The following is a 17,021-nucleotide window of genomic DNA, read 5'->3' as shown; positions in this document are numbered from 1 at the left end:
GCTCAAAATGTAATTTACAGCTTGACACAGAAGTACAAAGTTCTAAAGGGAATTCGTGAGTTGTACAGAAGTAGTCCCAATTCATCACAACAAGTTAAATTTGAGGAATGTACACAATGAGAAAATGGTCTTATTCAATCTTGCCCAGAAAAAGATTTTTAGATTAGCAGAGAATGGGCGATGTTGCACGCTTTTTTTATTATTAAAACAGAAGTTTTACTGGAGCTCTCCTTAAACAAGCCACTGAATCTCAGTCAGCAATGAACTTACAACTTCCTCTCAGGTCTTTACCAGCATCAAAGACACTAGTCTAAAAGCATAGGCTGTAGAATGAAGTCTCACCAACACATCTCAAATATCAGTGCACACAAAAAGCCAGAAGACCACAGTTTTGTTCAAATCCATTAAAGCCTAAGAAAAAATAAGCATGGGAATCATCCCTAATGGTCTACTGTTATACATAATATTGTGGAAAAAAATTAACTAAAATTACAGGACCTCTGGGAAGAGGAGATAATTAAAGAATCCTGAAAACTATTTTCAACAGAATATTCAAGGGCTATTCTGCAAAGTTACTTTATAAAGGGAAATTTGTATCTTCTTCTGATTGTGCCCATACTCAAGTGCAGTGTTTTTTGTGTGAGAGTACTGCCAGATACAGTAGACTTCCGATAATCCGGCACCTTTTGGACCTAGGTGGTGCCGGATTATCAGATTTGCCGGAGAATCGGGAAGTCCAGTACAGCTGCACGGCTTAACAGCTGGCCAGGACACAATCTCCCTCCCTCTTCCCTCCCGTTTCCTCTTCGGGTGTCCTCCGTGGTGTAACCTGATCCTCCTGCCTCTCCCCCCCCCCTTTGCTGAAGGAAAACACTCTTCTCCATACTGTAGCACGATCCCACTCCCCCCCAATCTTATGCTCCATCTGGTTACAGCCAGTACGTGTGCTGAGTGGCAGGCTTTTTAATCAGCTGGTCAGGAGCACTTGGCATTTTGATGCCGGAGAATCGGGAGTGCCAAACAGTTGGATGCCGGACTATAAGAGTTTTACTGTACTTAGTACTGACACCTCCAGACACAGTACCAGCACCTCTAGTCAGAGCTCAACAACTTTTCCCCTAAGAGTACTGGCACCTTTTTTTTTTTTTTAACTACAAAAAAAAAAAAAAAAACACTGCTCAAATGACTAACTCATTTTTGCTAGAATTATCAACAAAAATTCAGTGGGCAAAGAGCAAATAAAGAAAGGGGCAGCACCCAAAAGCTGAAAATTTAAAAAGATTCTGAGCAATTGAAAAGACAAGTGATTAAAATAGGAACTATTATGCAACCTTAAATACAGTGGTCATTGTTTCTGTCACTTTTATAAAATAGTTTAAGCCAGGTCATATCACTGCTTGAACACGATATGTTCCATCTCCAACATCAGAAAGTAAATTTTTTCCTTTAGCAGTATCACTTTAAGAAGCCTAAATGAATGTTTTAAATCAACCTTTGTTTAAAAACAGAAAGGAGAAGTGTTAAGGAAATGTTGACATAAAAAGTGACCTGCAATGTTTCTGGTTATGAAATATACCTGAAAAATATTAAATTTGAAAAATAACCTACCTTTACATTTTCATGTACTGACTGAAGTTGTGCAGCTAGAGCTACAAATGTTTGATAAATTTTCTGCATTGCCATAGACAAATCTGTAAAACATATAGATCAGCAAATAAATTCATGGTCTTAATGCAACATTGATATGAATTATTTAATTTAGTATTTTACTGCAACAAGAGTAAAACAATGAGTGCTATGATGTAACTTGCTGCAATCTTATGAAGAAAAAAAAATTACATTTCCTGTAAAACAATGGGAGTAAAGTAACGTTCTCTATTTAAAGAGGAGCCTACAAGTGTAAATAGGAAACAGCCGATACAAGTGCTATTTTTCTGACAACGGTATTGTCAAGTTTGGGGACTTTTTCTGAAACCATATCAGAAAAGCATCTCTGAGTCAAGATGACGAAAATTGTTACATTACATTAAAATAATGGTTGTTAAGGAGGAGATCCTGTTCTAATAGTATCCATCAGATGAAGAAACAGATCTTAAGATGTTCAAAGAAAACTGTTTGACATCATTCTGCTTGGCAGGAAATCACTTGTCAACAGCTGTGGGAATAAAAATCTTTACTTCTGTATTGTTTTGCTTTGGTTGTCTAATTCTCTATTGTTTATCTGTACAGTTTCTATCTGGTTCTTTGATTGTTTCTGTCTGATACATAACTAATTTTGCAATTTTGTGATTTGCAAGGTGTCAACCAACTACAGTGGTTGGACAGGAATAGTTAAAGAATTGTTTCACAATATGTTAGGATCAAAGAATTATTCAGTAATACTTTAATAAAATGATTGGCTATGGTATAACAAAGCAAGACTCAAATTTCACCACAAACTGGGGTCCAAACAGAAGTTCCTTCAAATCAACTCTAGAACACAGCCCGAAGATTAGAGCTGCCAGATGTCAACAACTTTCCAACAATATCTTGCAAAATCTTGAATCCCCAACTAGAGATGGGAAATTAGCTAATCAAGTAGTCGATGGAATTTCCATTAACTACTCGGTTAGTTGATAGGGAGGGAGGAGGTAAAGGGAACCACCTTTTAATGTGGCTCCTCCTCCCTCCCCTAGCTGCCCCTCTCTGATGGAGGCAGCAGGGGGAGGGGATGAGACTAGTCAAGTCAGTACTTGATTACCCAATAAGCATACGCTCATCGGGTAGTTGACTAGTCACTAACATCCCTATCCTTGACCACCTCATTCCTGAAAGGCTGCAGGAAATGTTCATCTGCCTTATTGAGAGTAGTCAGCATTGTGTGTGTTATTGCATGGGCATTCCATGTTGGTAACTGTCAATAAATAGAGGTTAAAGCTATTACTGGGAAGGCTTTTTCACTGGTAAAAGATACTGCAAATCCACACTGTGTGAAGTTATGCCTTGAGCCCTAGAGTGGGTACCCTCTGAGTGTGCAGGACCATTTCTTGCAATATTTTCTAGTGCTTTTAAGTCACTTTTTTTTCCCTAAGTGATTGCTTCCCCAATCCATTATTTTTTCTCTTTATACTTAATTATGAAACTCTAAATAGTTTCTAATTGCTGGACTTATTTAAAGTGAACAAGGAAAAATTATAATTTGGAATGATTTTCACAATATTTTGCCTTTTTCTCCTCTTTCATGAATTGCACTTGCCCAAATTTTAGCTTTACTGGACCAATAAGCCTCATCAGTTCTATAAACAATACAGAAAAATGAGTCAAGCGTACTTGTATTTCTGATTGCTTATTTAAAACCCAACATTTAATTTGACTGAATATTCAAATTTGACTTTCACTAAAGTTAATCATCTATGAGGTAGCCACAGAGAAGGCCCTCAATTCTACATATATTTTCAAAAAGACATTTGATACTATCATGGGACCAATGTTAATCTAGCTCTGTCCACAGGGACACTCTTCAGTAAGACAAAGGAAATCAGACAGCACATAACACATCAGATGTAGGTCTCTTTCTAAAGAAAACTGAAATACTTTCCGCATATCCACCTGATACAAGTTCCAAGATTAGTTGTAATTCAACCTCCTGTCTAGTATGTCTGAGCTGGTGCTTAAGTCCCTAAAATTTACTGTATATTGGGTGACTTTTCAACATCCATAAAAACAATTATTTCTGAAAATTAACTAAGGAACCCTCACAACTAAAGAGCAAAGTAATAGATATGCATTTCCTACACAAATCAATATTTAAGGATTTTTTTAAATGAACTTCTTTACCTTGTGGAGTTATATGTGAATTGTTTGCTTGAGTGGCAAGATGATTTTCCAGTTCTTCGATTTGCTGTCTGTACTGCTGCAGCTGTACTTCAAACTGCTCAACCAAGATTCTGAAGTAGCTAGAATATAATAATCAGATTACACTATTTTGCTCTTCTTCCAATGCTAGAAAAATGTATTTTCCATACCTGAAGGTGATATGAATATGTTAAGACTGATTTTCTTATGGTTACATTTATTCAGTAAAACAGGCAGCAGGGTTGTTAAAATGTGTTTATTCTGGTATATGTGTAACTACTGAAAATTTCAGTAGTTACATGTTTACACTTGGAGGGGAGACTGCTCCCCAGGATCCAGTGTGCAAGAAATGGAGCCACCTGTTTGACCTCCTCCCTTCCCCTGCCTCTAAATGCCAGCTACCAGTGCATACTGGCTCCTGTGGCACCGCTTGACTCCCCTTCCCCCAGACTGCTGCCTGAGACAGGCTGCTTGCAGTGTGCGTGGGGAGCCAGCGCCCCTTCCTGTGCTGCTGCCGCTGATACCAAGGCAGCAGCGTGGTGGGAGGAGAGGGAGGAGGAGGAGGAAGTGGGCTGCTTGTAACCATGACTCATTCCTTCACAGTGTACATTTTCACATCCCTAACATGAAGTAAGTGCAATAAGGCATTATAGAACAAAAAGTTTTAAAGGATTAGCATTTATAGAAGTGTAATACAGGTTGAACCTCTAAAATCTGGGACTTCTCTGGTCCAGCAAGCTGTAGTCCAGCAGTTTCTGAAGTGCAGCGCGAGCTAGGCTGGCATGGTGGGGAGCACAGCCCTGGTCGGGGCTGGCAGCAAGGAGCGCAGCTCCAAACGGGACTAGAGGCAGTGGTACGTGGCAGGGAGTGCAGCCCCGCCCAGAAGCAGAGCCCTACAGCTGGGTAGGGAGGGAGCTGTGACCCGCCCCTTATCCAGCAAACTCTGTGGTTTGGCACCAGTCAGGTTCCGAGGGTGCTGGACGAGGGATGTTGGACCTATACAGTTCCCATTGTAAAAGAAGATAAAGGAGTACTAAATAAATACCGTTTCCTCTTCACTAATGGTCAATGTAAGTAATAGGGTATCTGACCAGAGGAACCCTCGTCAGATGCCATGTTTGAATACTTTGACATTGGATCCATTTGTGATTTTATTATTTAATATGGTATGCTTTTTATAGATATACTTAAAATATTCTCATCAGATGCCTCTATCATTTGAGTAATAGATTACACATTGCAATGTACAAGTATATTTATAAAAACACAGATATTAATGTATTTTATAGTAATAAAAATTTGTTAGAAATGGCAACTTACTCTGCTGGGGCTGTATTTTCATGCTGAAGACCAGGAGGAGTTTTCTGTGTTCTCAATGCTATTTCTGCATTCTTTAATTCCTAAATAAGCAAAAGAAGAGAATAAAACAAAAAGGACCACATGCTATAGTACTATAATAAAGATGAATTTTGAAGAAAATATCTAACACTACTACTTCTTCACAGAACATATATTTATATTAATAATTAATTTAAACCTTTAGACATTGATGTATAACTCTGCTAAATGAGATAGTTTCAAAGCCAGGAATGTCAGGAGATGGGGGTGCCAAAGACTTGTATACTAAGATGAACAGTTTTTTAACACATCACATAGCTAAGCTGAAGAGGGACCAATGGGTTTTCCTGAAAGGGGATTCAGCTTTCAAAAGTTTAAGAAATAAGCAGCAACAAGCAGTGAATTTTGAGCATGTAGCACTGAACACAGTCTCCACCTAGTTGTTAACCTGAGTCCATCCTGTGCATCAGGCTTTGATGTCAGGACACAAAGTGGTGTGGCTGTGATATCCAATTGTATCAACAATTTCACTCCATGATGAAATTATGTCATAGCGTGATGGTCATCAACTGCCTCTGGAACATAAGAATGGCTATAGTGGATCAGACCAAAAGGTCCATCTTGCCCAATATCCTTTCATCCAACAGTGGCCACTGCCAGATGCCCCAGATCTAGTTATTTTTTGAACCCTGTTAAAGTCCTGGTCTTAACAGAGTTCTCCGGCAAGGAGTTGTACAGGCTGACTGTGCGCTGTGTGAAGAAAAACTTCCTTTTGTTTGTTTTTAAATCTCTTACCTATTAATTTTATTTGGTGACCCATAGTTCTTATGTTATGGGAACAAGTAAATAACTTTTCCTTATTCACTGTCTCCATACCGGTTATGATTTTATAGTCCTCTATCATTCTCCCTCAGGCTCTTTTCTAAGCAGAAATGTCTGAGTCTTTACAAGCTCTCCTCATATGGCAGCTGTTCCAAACCCCCTAATGATTTTTGTTGCCCCTTTTCTGAAGCTTTTCCAAAGACAAGATATCTTTTTTGAGATAAGGCAACCATATCTGTAAGGGAGTATTCAAGATGTGAGGATACCATGGATTTATACAAAGGCAGTAAGATGTTCTTGGTCTTATTCTCTGTCCTCTTTTAATGATTTTTAACATTGTTTGCTTTTTTGACTGCCGCATATTGAATGGATGCTTCCAGAGAACTGTCCACAATGACCTCCAAGATCTCTCTCAAGTGGTAATAGCTAATTTAGTCATTTTGTATGTGTAGTTGGGATTATTTTTTCCAAATGTGCATTACTTTGCATTTATCAACATTAAAATTCATTTGCCATTTTGTTGTCCAATCACCTAGTTTTGAGAGATCCTTTGGATCACTTCACAGTCTGGTTTGGTCTTAACTATCTTGAGCAGTTTAGTATCATCTGCAAATGTTGCCACCTCTGTTTACCCTTTTCTCCAGATAATTTATAAATATGTTGGTCTCAGTATGGACCCTTGGGGTACACCACTTAAAGTTCCCTGTAAGCTGCAAAACTGGGCAGCTATTTGAGCTCCACTCAGAGCTCCCTTGCAGGCAGGGAGGTCAGCTGACGAGCAGGCGAAGAGGCCATCTGAGCAGTTTCAAATGGAGCTGTCTGCTTCAGACAGAGGAGCTCAGAGAACAGGTGGAGAGGGGAGATAAGGAGGGGGAATAAGTGACTGGGGGGGGGAGGGAGAGAAGAGAGTTGTATACTGTGGGCATTGGGGGAGAAGTGGAGGAGGAGGGAGTAATTTGCTGAGAGGAGTCAGAGGGGAGGGGAGTTTGGAGAGTCCAGTCTGCACCAGGAGAGGAGGTAGAGGCAGAAACCCAGTGCTCTCCCTCAAGCTTCCTGGGCTGGGAAGAGGAGCGGGGGGAAGCTGACTGCATGGGGTAGTTGCAGAAAACAGAGGTGGGTACTGGCATTGGGGTGAGATGGAAGCAGGGGGGAGTTAGTTTGTGCTGTGCCCCTGGGGTGAGGTGCGGGAAGGGAGAAAGATTGTGCTGTGTCTCCTTTCCTAATTCCCAGCTAGACTGCTGGTGCCTGCAAGTCTGAGAATCAGGATTTTATCCCAGCCCCCAGCTTGGCTGAGGGGAGCAGACTGCACAGCAGTAGGTGGGGGAAAAGGAGGTGGGTGGGTGCAGGCATCTGTGCAGTGAGGTGGAGGAGGAGTTTGTTTGGGGTGTCCTCCTGACTCTCTTGCTGCAGTCCTCTCTGTCAGGGTTGGAGGGAGAGAGGGAAAGCAGGGGTGTGCTAGGAGGACATTTGCATGATTGCATTTCAAAGTTTACATAGGTGTTAATGGCTTAAGGTAAGAAAGAAAAAGATTTAAACAATTTTTTGGAGTGTTGCAAATGATTTTTTTAAAACCATGTGTTACTAATTAATATATAGTAAATAGTATTACATTAAGGCCAGATCTTTGCTATGTGGGAGAGTTCTGGCTCTTATGAGTCAGAAATAGTAAGTACTAGGTGAGATGCTAGCAGCTCCCTGGGCACCAGCCAGCACAGACATAGCAACTCTCAAATGTTACGCAGACTGCACCTACATGGGCGCAGCTTGTACATGAGTGGAGGCCAATAATTGCTGTTGCGGGGAGAAGGGAACTTATCTGAATGACTGTGACCTGCAGCAACCTGAATCCAGACGAGACTGACCTTACCTGGCCAACGGGGAAAGCTTGACTGCCTGAATGGTGAGCATAGCATTTTTACGTTTAGCACATGTATTCTACTTGGTAATCTATATGTACATTTTAGGGATTTGTGCCTCTGTCTGTGAATCAGTCTGCTCAAGACCTCCTCCTAAACAGTAAGAACTAGGATCATGAAGTTTGGCATGCAGCTTCCTCTTCTCCCAACTTAAAGGAAGGTCAGGATTTGGTTGTGCCAGGAATTAGACTGTTTTCCATAACGTGGAAAGGGAGAGGACTGAGCAGAGGGACTCCATACTCACAGTCACCACTGGGGGCAGTGAGCGCAGGGTACACAGCTATACTTGCAGAATGGCACACAAGGCACCAAGTACTGGGGATAGGGCCCAGCATCTTGCCTGCCACTGGCCCATGTAAGTGGCCTCCCTGCCCAAACCTCTGGTCCCAGCATGGGACATGTGGGAGGGAGGGAAGAGGACAAGAAGCTCTACTGGTGGCCCTACCACCACGGCTCCCCCCTACCCTCCCAGGAGCACTGCTGGGGCTAGGCAGCACAGCCCTGGCCCTAGCCACAGGAGCCACAGTCCCCCCACTGCCCCACCCCCACCGATGGGCCACCCAGTGCAGCCAGGGTTGGCCAGTCTGCGCAGCTCCCCCATCCCCAAACCCAGAGGGAGGCCTGTTCCCTACCCCCCACCCAGTGCAACGTCATATACATAGGGTAAGACTATTACAGTGTACAACTTTTACTGATAAAAGGTCCTGCAAAGAGTGCAGGTAGGTGCATATATGAAAAGGGTTATGCCTTGAGCACTAGAGACTGGATAAAAGTGGCAGTACCTACAGTGTGCAAGTAATATAGAATTTTGTGCAGTTAACAGAAGCACTCAAGATTTACTAGTGATCCAACCTTTCATACACACAAGTAATTTGAACTTCTAATAGAGTGAATGACAATAATGAAAGTCTCATCTTATGTGAAATAATATGCTTATTCATTTGAATTAATAAAATGATAATTGTTAACATACCTGGGCAGTTTCCATTTTCAATTTGTCAATATTAAGAGTATTTCTCTGTAGTCCACTGGCAGCCACTGACAAAAGCTGTTTCAAAGCTTTAATATCCTCCTGTACTTTAAGCATTGCTTTGGAAGACATTCTACTAATTTCTTCCTGCACTTGTTTTTGTTCCTTCACAAATTTCCTTTAAAAAAAAAAAAAAAAAAGTTGCAAGAATTGAAAGTAGAAGTTGAACTTTTTACATTAAAAGCACACAAATGTTCTACATTTTATTTTATTAAAACAATACTTGTATTGATGAAATTCAAAGTCACCAATACGGAGTGATAATTTCAGCTGTTGCCTCTTTTACAGAACTACTTTATAGTATAATGTTACCAACATCACCACAATATATTCTAAAATTGGAATTTCAACAAAAGATAGCTAAATGAGTTAACTTGCACCTTTAAAAGATAAGCAGTGTATCCTAACAATCAATTTTAAAGATGATTCAACCACTTGTTACTTCAAAGCATGACGATATACAATTATTTTATTATCCCAACTAGTATAAGGACAATACTTACTGGAGATTTTCTACATCTTGACAGATTACTAGAGGTAGGTTTTCATCCTTTAGTGCTTTACTATCTCTGCCAAAAGATAACATATGCATTCATAGATTGACAGTACTTCTAAACAGCTTTGCCCCATTATTAGCAAGAGTCACAAATCAGTAAAGATACTTTCAGCTTTACAAGTTTGTATTTAATTTAGGAATGCTATAGTAAGTAATGATTTGAATTTATACATTTCCTTTTATAAAACCAATTGCAAAGAACTGCAGCAATTTACTATAATTCTTCACTAAAGTCAGATGAGTGAGGTAATAGCGTATTGGACCAACTTCTTCACTGTTAAGAGTTTAATGTTACATATGAGTAAAATGAGATTTCCCAGAAATCATGTGCTAAGTAGGGATGTATGCAAGTAGTCGACTATCTGATAAGCCTAGGCTTATCGGGTAGTCAAATCGACTACCGGTACTTGCATTCACCCCAACCTTTCTGTCTCTGTATCAGAGGCAGCAAGGCGGCGGGGGGAAAGCAGGAGCCAATGCTGATGGGAGCCAGCTTAAAAGCCAATTCCCCCCCAGCACCATCTCCGCAGTGCCACCTGCCCCCTCACTCAATCAGTGCAGCAGCACAGGGGTGCAGGCAGCCTCTGCCCATGCCAGGCCCGCCACGGGCAGAGGCTGCTCCGCACTGCATGAAGCAGCCCTTGTCCACAGTGGCCAGAGCTGGCTTTGAACAGAAGCTGCTTCAGCAGTAGCCCCTGTCCACAAGGGCAGCTGGGACTCACCCCCCCCATAGACAGGGACTGTGCATCTGGCACAAGCCAGGACTGAGCAAGCCCAGCTCAGGGCTGGCTCACACCGGGTCCCGGAGCTATCCCAATTACGACACTGTAGTTTAACTGTAGTAAGAGCCAGGTTGGCAAGCAGCCCAACTCCTACTACATTTAAACTTCAGAGCCACAGTGCTTCCTCCAGAATGGGGTTGCAGGGCTGAAGCTCCAACATACCCCTGAGCCCTTCTGTAGCTGCAGCCCCAATCCTCCCTGACCCTGCCTGTTCAGAAGTGCAAATAATCTACATTCCTGAGGCGTCAATAATTTTGAAGTTCTATTATATGCACTTCATGACAGGAACTATGCTCCCTTTGCATTTGGAACACTTCTAGCAGATTTTTCATGTTATTGCAAACTAATTAGTATTATCCAGAAACTCTGGAACTCTATTTTGTGGTTTACAGAAAAATGACCCCTTTCCCCACCTATTTGAGTCCCAATTTCATAAGAACACAGACAACTCTCAACCTATATCACAATAATTGCAACTTTGCAGCATATACGCATTTTTAAAGGCCAAAGTAATAGGTAACACATTAAATCAATAAACCATTTTAAAACCTCACTATTTTTAGGGATGTCTAGAATGTCAAGAATACTAAACACACTTACTCTGGTCTTGTTCCTGTTTTGTCACCTAGAAGATACAGATAATATTATGTAAGAATTGATATTCTGAACAACCATCAAGCAAAATAAGCCTTAAAAAGTGTTTTTTTGGCAAAACTGATGACTATCACTCACTTGACCTAGGTAAGCCCAGTTAGAAGATTTTAATCTACTCTCCTCCACACCCTCTTCCTTCATTACAACTTTCTATTTTCCCCACTTACAGTCTATCTTTTATTTAGCCAGCATCACTAGGGTGCCTGGCACTTTAGAGACAAGTATCTCCTAAACAAGAATGATGGTCTGGCAGATAGGGGGCAGTAGCCTGGGACTCTGGAAAACATCATCCTATGCTTTGCTCTGCTACAGGCCTCCTGTTTGATGATGGGCAAGTCACTAAGTCTCTCTGGGCCTCAGTTCCTCATCTGTAAAAAGGTATACAGGCAGTCCCCGGGTTACGTACAAGATAGGGACTATAGGTTTGTTCTTAAGTTGAATTTGTATGTAAGTTGGAACTGGCTCCAGATTCAGCTGCTGCCACTGAAACTGACCAGGGGCTGACTACAGGAAGCCAGAGGCAGAGTTGCTCTGCCCCTAGCTTCCTGGAATCAGCCTGATCAGTTTCAACAGCTGCTGAATCTGGAGCCTGGGACAGAACAGCTGGGGCACTGCCCAGTAGGTTCCCACAGGACCAACCCGGCAGCACCTCAGCTGCTCTACCCGAGGCGTCCCGCAACAAAAGCCTGGTCTGCGGGGGGAGGGGGGGGGGCGCACTAGCTGCGCCCCCTCCCCCCCCAGCAGACCAGGGAGACCCGAGCAAAGCTGCACAGGTGGAGGGACCCCACCGCCCATGTGGCTTTGCTCCTGTCTCCCTGGTCTGCTGGGGGGGGGGGGGTCCAGCAAAGCCACTGGACCCCCCCCAGCAGACCAGGGACACCCGAGCAAAGCCGTCGCCTGGGCGGCTTTGCTCGTTTGCCCGGGAGCAAAGCCGCCCAGGCGGCGGCTTTGCTCGGGTGTCCCTGGTCTGCTGGGGGGTCCAGCGGCTTTGCTGGACCCCCCCAGCAGACCAGGGAGACCGGGAGAAGCTTTTCTCGCCCCGGAGGACACGGGCGGCGACCCACCGCCCGTGAGCTCTGGGGCGAGAAAAGCCCCGTTCGTAAGTGCAGATCCGACGTAAGTCGGATCCGCGTAAGTCGGGGACTGCCTGTACTTCCCTACTGTATGGTGATGCTGAAAGTATAAAAAATAATTCTGAGGCACCCAGATAGTATGATTATATGGCTTTTAAGTGATAGGCCTCATCCACTTTAGGGATGTTAGCAACTAGTCGATCAGTCCCTCGACTAGTGATCGCACCCCCACCTCCTCCCCGCCACTTGCTACCTCTATCAGAGGCAGCAAGTTGGGGGGAGCAGGAGCTGGTGCTGTGGAGACCTGGCTTAAAAGCCAGTGTCCCCCTCCCCTCCGAATCATCTCCACGGTGACAGGGGAAACAGGGGGGATAGCAGGGACTGGGCAGAAGTCGGAACAGCCAATTCCCAGCTCATGTCCAGTCTCAGACGCTACGCCTCTACTTTTTAAATGTATTAAGAGCCTACCAGCAAGGTTAGCCCCTGGGGTCGGGAGTTAAAGAGGGAGCCACAGCGAGGTTATCAACTGACTAGTCGATAGAAATTCCATCTGTTGATTAAACTAAATTTAACATCCCTAATCCACATGTAAAATCTCATGTAATTAGTTAACCAGTTAAATGCTTACCGATTAACCATTCACATCCTTACTCCACATCCTCCTCTCCTCTAGTATATTCCTCTAGCAGAATCTTTTTTCACAAGACATGCAATATGTATACCCTCCCACCAGGTCACAGAGCAATACCTCAACAAGATAATTTTTTTCTTGGCCCAAGTAAGACTCATAGGGATGGATTTTATATGGTTTCTTACTAGAGATGTTAAGAAGCAGGTACAGGCAGTCCCCGGGTTACGTACAAGATAGGGACTGTAGGTTTGTTAAGTTGAATCTGCATGTAAGTCGGTTCTGGCTTACATACAGATTCAACTTAAGAACCCCAGGCATCCCCAAGTCAGCTGCTGCTGAAACTGATCAGCGGCTGATTCCAGGAAGCCCGGGGCAGGGGATTCCTGTAGTCAGCCACTGGTCAGTTTCAGCAGCGGCTGACTTGGGGACGCCTGGGGCAGGCAGCTGGGGTGCTGCTGGGTTGGTCCAGTAGCGCCGCCGCTGGACCAACCCAGCAGCACCCAAGCTGCTCTGCCCCAGGCGTCCTGATTCAGCTGCTGCTGAAACTGACCAGCAGTGGCTGAATCAGGATGCCTGGGGCAGAGCAGCTGGTGTGCTGCTGGGTTGGTCCAGTAGCGCCCAGAGCAGCGCTACAGGACCAACCGGCAGCACCCCAGCTGCTGTACCACAGGCGTCCGGAGCAAAGCCGTGGAGCACGGGGGAGCAGGACAGCCTAGATGCGTCTGGGCTGCCCGCTGCCCACGTGTTCCGCCGCTTTGCTCCCCATACCCCTGGTCTGCAGACCAGGGGGACGGGGAGCAAAGCCCCGGAGCACGCGGGGAGCAGACAGCCCAGACGCGTCCGCTTTGCTTCCTCTCCCTGGTCTGCTGGAGACCAGGGAGAGGTCCCCGTTCGTAACTGCGGATCCGACATAAGTCAGATCCGCGTAACTCGGGGACTGCCTGTATTTAACTAATCATGTAGTCGATAGAATTTTTATCTACTACATGATTAGTCTATAGGGTTAGGCACTCAGTCCAGGCTCATGCCGGGTCCAGGAGCTACTCCCTGACTCTGTGTTTTAAATGTATTAAGAGCCCGGCAAGCAGGCAGCCTGGCAGAGTTACAGCAGGGGTAGGTCCTGGACCTGGTGTGAGCCAGGACTGAGCAGAGCTTGTGCCAAGTCTGGCAGCTCCCATGGACAAGGGCTGCTGCTGGAGCAGCCTCAGCCTGCCATGGGCAGAGGATGCTTTGTGGCATCCTTCCCTGCCTCTGCCCCCTGTGCTGCTGCCTCTGATAGAGGCAGCAGTGAGCAGGGGAGTGCCACAGAGATGGTGCTGGGGGAACCGGCTTTTAAGCTGGCTCCCCCCAGGACTGGCTCCTGCTGCCTGTGATACAGGGTGGGGGGTGGGGGGGGATGAGAGTAGTGGACTCAACTACTGGATAAGCCTAGGCTTATCTGGTAGTCGACTAGCGGACTACTTGCTTACATCCCTATTTCAACCTGCTACTCTACTATTTCAACCACTGAAATAGCTACCCGAGCAACTTCTCTTAACCACCCTCTTCACCCCAGAAACCAAGAAGCAACTTGACCAGCTGTTTGAGGCAACAGACCTACAGAGACTCATGTTTTTAGATCCAGATATTCCAGGTTTGAGCCTTCTGTTGACAGCTCACCCAGACAGGTGAGGTAATAGGTTTTAGTTGACCAACTTCTGTTGGTGAGAGAGAGGGAGAAGCATTTGAGCATAAAGATCTCAGAAAGATACTCCCACCTGGTATTCTGCTGTGATGGTGGAACAGATTGTTTAGCATACAATATAAAGCAGTGTTTCTTAAACTGTGTTCTGTGGCAACAGAACAACAGAGTTCAAAATGGCCACCCTTAAAGGAGCAGGTAACTTGTTTTTTACTGAATAACTTCCTCCAGACTTTTTTTTTGGTTCAACAAAAAATCCTTGGTGTTCCTCATTAAAAAAAAAAAATTATTGTTTGGTGTTCCTTGGTTGTAAAAAGTTTAAGAAACACTGATATAAAGAGTCATTCAAGGTAGAATGGCCTGTTAACATCTTTGCAGTTATAGGACAAAAATGGGAGTTTAGTTATGGCTCATATTGTTGTAAAAGCCATAAATCCAGTGTCTCTGTTGAACCCCCCCCCCCCCCCAATTTTTAGTGTCTACCAGAGCAATGAATATAATTTCAACAGCTGAGCTTCTGAATGGTCTCCTACAATATGTGTTAACTATGTGTACTAAGCAATCTGTTCCACCTTGCATTTTGCTGTAAGGCGAGGAGTACCTTCTCCAGACCCAAAATCCCTCTCACCAACAGATTTTGTCCAATAAAACATTGCCTCATTCACCTTGTCTAATATATAGGGACTGATAAGACTACAACTATGCTGCATAATTTTTTTACACCTTAAATAATTAAACATTTTAAAATCGGCAAAGACATTAAATACTTGATTTTTACTGTGTTCCATCAAAGTTAGAAAAACCAATCCACCAATGCCTCCTTTCCAGCATCTTTCAGCTATGTGCTTTCAAGTAGAATTTTTATAACAAGTATGTTCCAATTTTCATAAAAATTAGACATTATATCAATAACTTACTCTTTTTATCTGAAGAGCTACTAAAATCTATGCCACCAAGACCTTCATTAACAGTGGTTGAGGGAGCTGAAGTTGTCCCCAGAGTCAAACTCAGAGCATTCTGTCCAAGCCCTATAAGTAACCCAAAAAGAGTTTCAGTAATTATCCAATGTAGTATTTTAGTTTCATTATATTGTGATCAGATTTGTGAATGTCATCTTGTTTTCAGAAATTGTTTAGCTGTATTTGGGTCAAAAGTTCAGTGGAAATAATGGAAATGGAAGAAAAAATTTCTTCAATCAACAAAATGTTATTAATATCTTGTTTTAACAGCTTTACATGTTTCATCATTTGCACCCTTGCTGCATGTGTTTATGTTTCCTCACTTAAGATTTACACAGTACTTTTAAACAGTACTTACGTATAGCGAAAGGACTGCTAAATATCCATTTAACACTATTTTATATGCAAGATAGCAAGCAGCCAGCACTGAAAATTTGAACTGGAGGTTGTACGTCCCTTAACCGTGCCTCTCTGGTCTGGCAACATCGGACCACGTATGTTCCTGGACCACAGAACCCAAGTATAGGGAGGCTGGGCCGCAGGGGAGAAAGGCGGCATCTTAGCCAGGAGCCCCATGTGGAGGGACCTCCTGTGGCCCAGTTGCCGGATGAGGGAGGTCCAACTCGTAATAGTCCTTCATATGGCCAGTGGCCAACAGGCAGTACAGACCAGAGTTTACAAAAAGATCTTGTCAGTTTCACGGAGGCTGCCTCCAGCACTCTGAGAAAGAATGAATAAAATTCTTGTGTCACTTAGCAGCTAGCCACTTCCTGCAGCTGAGTATGAGGGTTATCTGGGGGATGATAATGGGAATTTTGCATTGCCTTTTCTAGGTGTTTTCAGAGAAAGTAACAATTTGAGACATTTCTCCCAGGAGCAAGGAAAGAGTGTTAAAAGAGCTTGCCTTCATACAGCAACTGCACTAAGTGTTTCAGAGCAAAGAAAAAGAATTCCAATGTTTTTATAACCTCTGAACACTGGCACTACTGCAACATAATAATAGGAGGGGAAATACCATATTTAGATACCTAAGCACAATATGAAATATTGGCATGCTCCTCACTGCATCCCACATTGGATCAAAGAACACCACCCTTCCTTTTGGCAGCAGAGGATGGAGAGGTATGTACTACACTTCTCGCCATGGTGTTGTTCCTGGCCATTGGGACTGGAGGAGGCCCCATCTAACAAGGGAGATGTAAAGTTACACTAGTGGAGCTCAAAAATTCTCTCAAATCACTCTGAAAAAACCTACACTAAAACAAGGGACTAGTGACCATTTTACAATAAGTGATCTCTAAGCATTTCACAAGGCAAACCACGTTCCATTTATGATCAGATCAACACCTCTATGGTGGCTATGATGACTACTTCATGGAAGCAGGGCCAAACAATTTTTTTCAGATCCAGTACAAACGTTCCACACACATTCCACAATTTGCAGACTGGACCGGGCACCCCCAGATCCAAGTACCCTTCCCTCTCCTTCCATGTAGGTCCCCCTGCACGTGAACACTTACATTCTTGCAAAAGCTGCCAAAATTAAATCAATTTATGGGAGAAGAAGTAGACTATTTAGAAGGCAAATATATTGTTTGATATTCTATGATTTGCTAAGGGCCAATAACATTCAACAAAACTGCAAAAGTTTCTGTGGAAATTATTTAAGTTTCACACTTTCATATCCATAGTGGTTATTTATTGTAACTGTGTAAACGGTTAACTTATCGGTTGTGCATGGTTAC

At 43.5% G+C, this 17,021-nt stretch overlaps 1 protein-coding gene across 3 annotated transcripts in view; it reads right to left on the bottom strand.

Moving 5' to 3' along the window:
* Positions 1 to 17,021, bottom strand: part of NUP58 (nucleoporin 58) — a 68,351-nt gene that overhangs the window by 36,823 nt on the left and 14,507 nt on the right. For all 3 annotated transcript variants that reach the window (XM_006138894.5, XM_075919256.2, XM_075919255.2), the window contains exons 6-12: positions 15,235 to 15,345; positions 10,879 to 10,903; positions 9,444 to 9,509; positions 8,884 to 9,058; positions 5,155 to 5,234; positions 3,817 to 3,935; positions 1,609 to 1,691 (exon numbers count right to left, since the gene is read on the bottom strand). In XM_006138894.5, the coding sequence (XP_006138956.2) occupies positions 1,609 to 1,691; positions 3,817 to 3,935; positions 5,155 to 5,234; positions 8,884 to 9,058; positions 9,444 to 9,509; positions 10,879 to 10,903; positions 15,235 to 15,345 (659 nt within the window). The remainder of the gene's footprint in view (positions 1 to 1,608; positions 1,692 to 3,816; positions 3,936 to 5,154; positions 5,235 to 8,883; positions 9,059 to 9,443; positions 9,510 to 10,878; positions 10,904 to 15,234; positions 15,346 to 17,021) is intronic.

Source organism: Pelodiscus sinensis, chromosome 1 (assembly GCF_052426305.1).
Source record: "Pelodiscus sinensis isolate ZL-2025 chromosome 1, ASM5242630v1, whole genome shotgun sequence".
NCBI classification, from domain to species: Eukaryota; Metazoa; Chordata; order Testudines; family Trionychidae; genus Pelodiscus; species Pelodiscus sinensis.
This window is presented reverse-complemented; position numbering and strand designations above follow the sequence as displayed.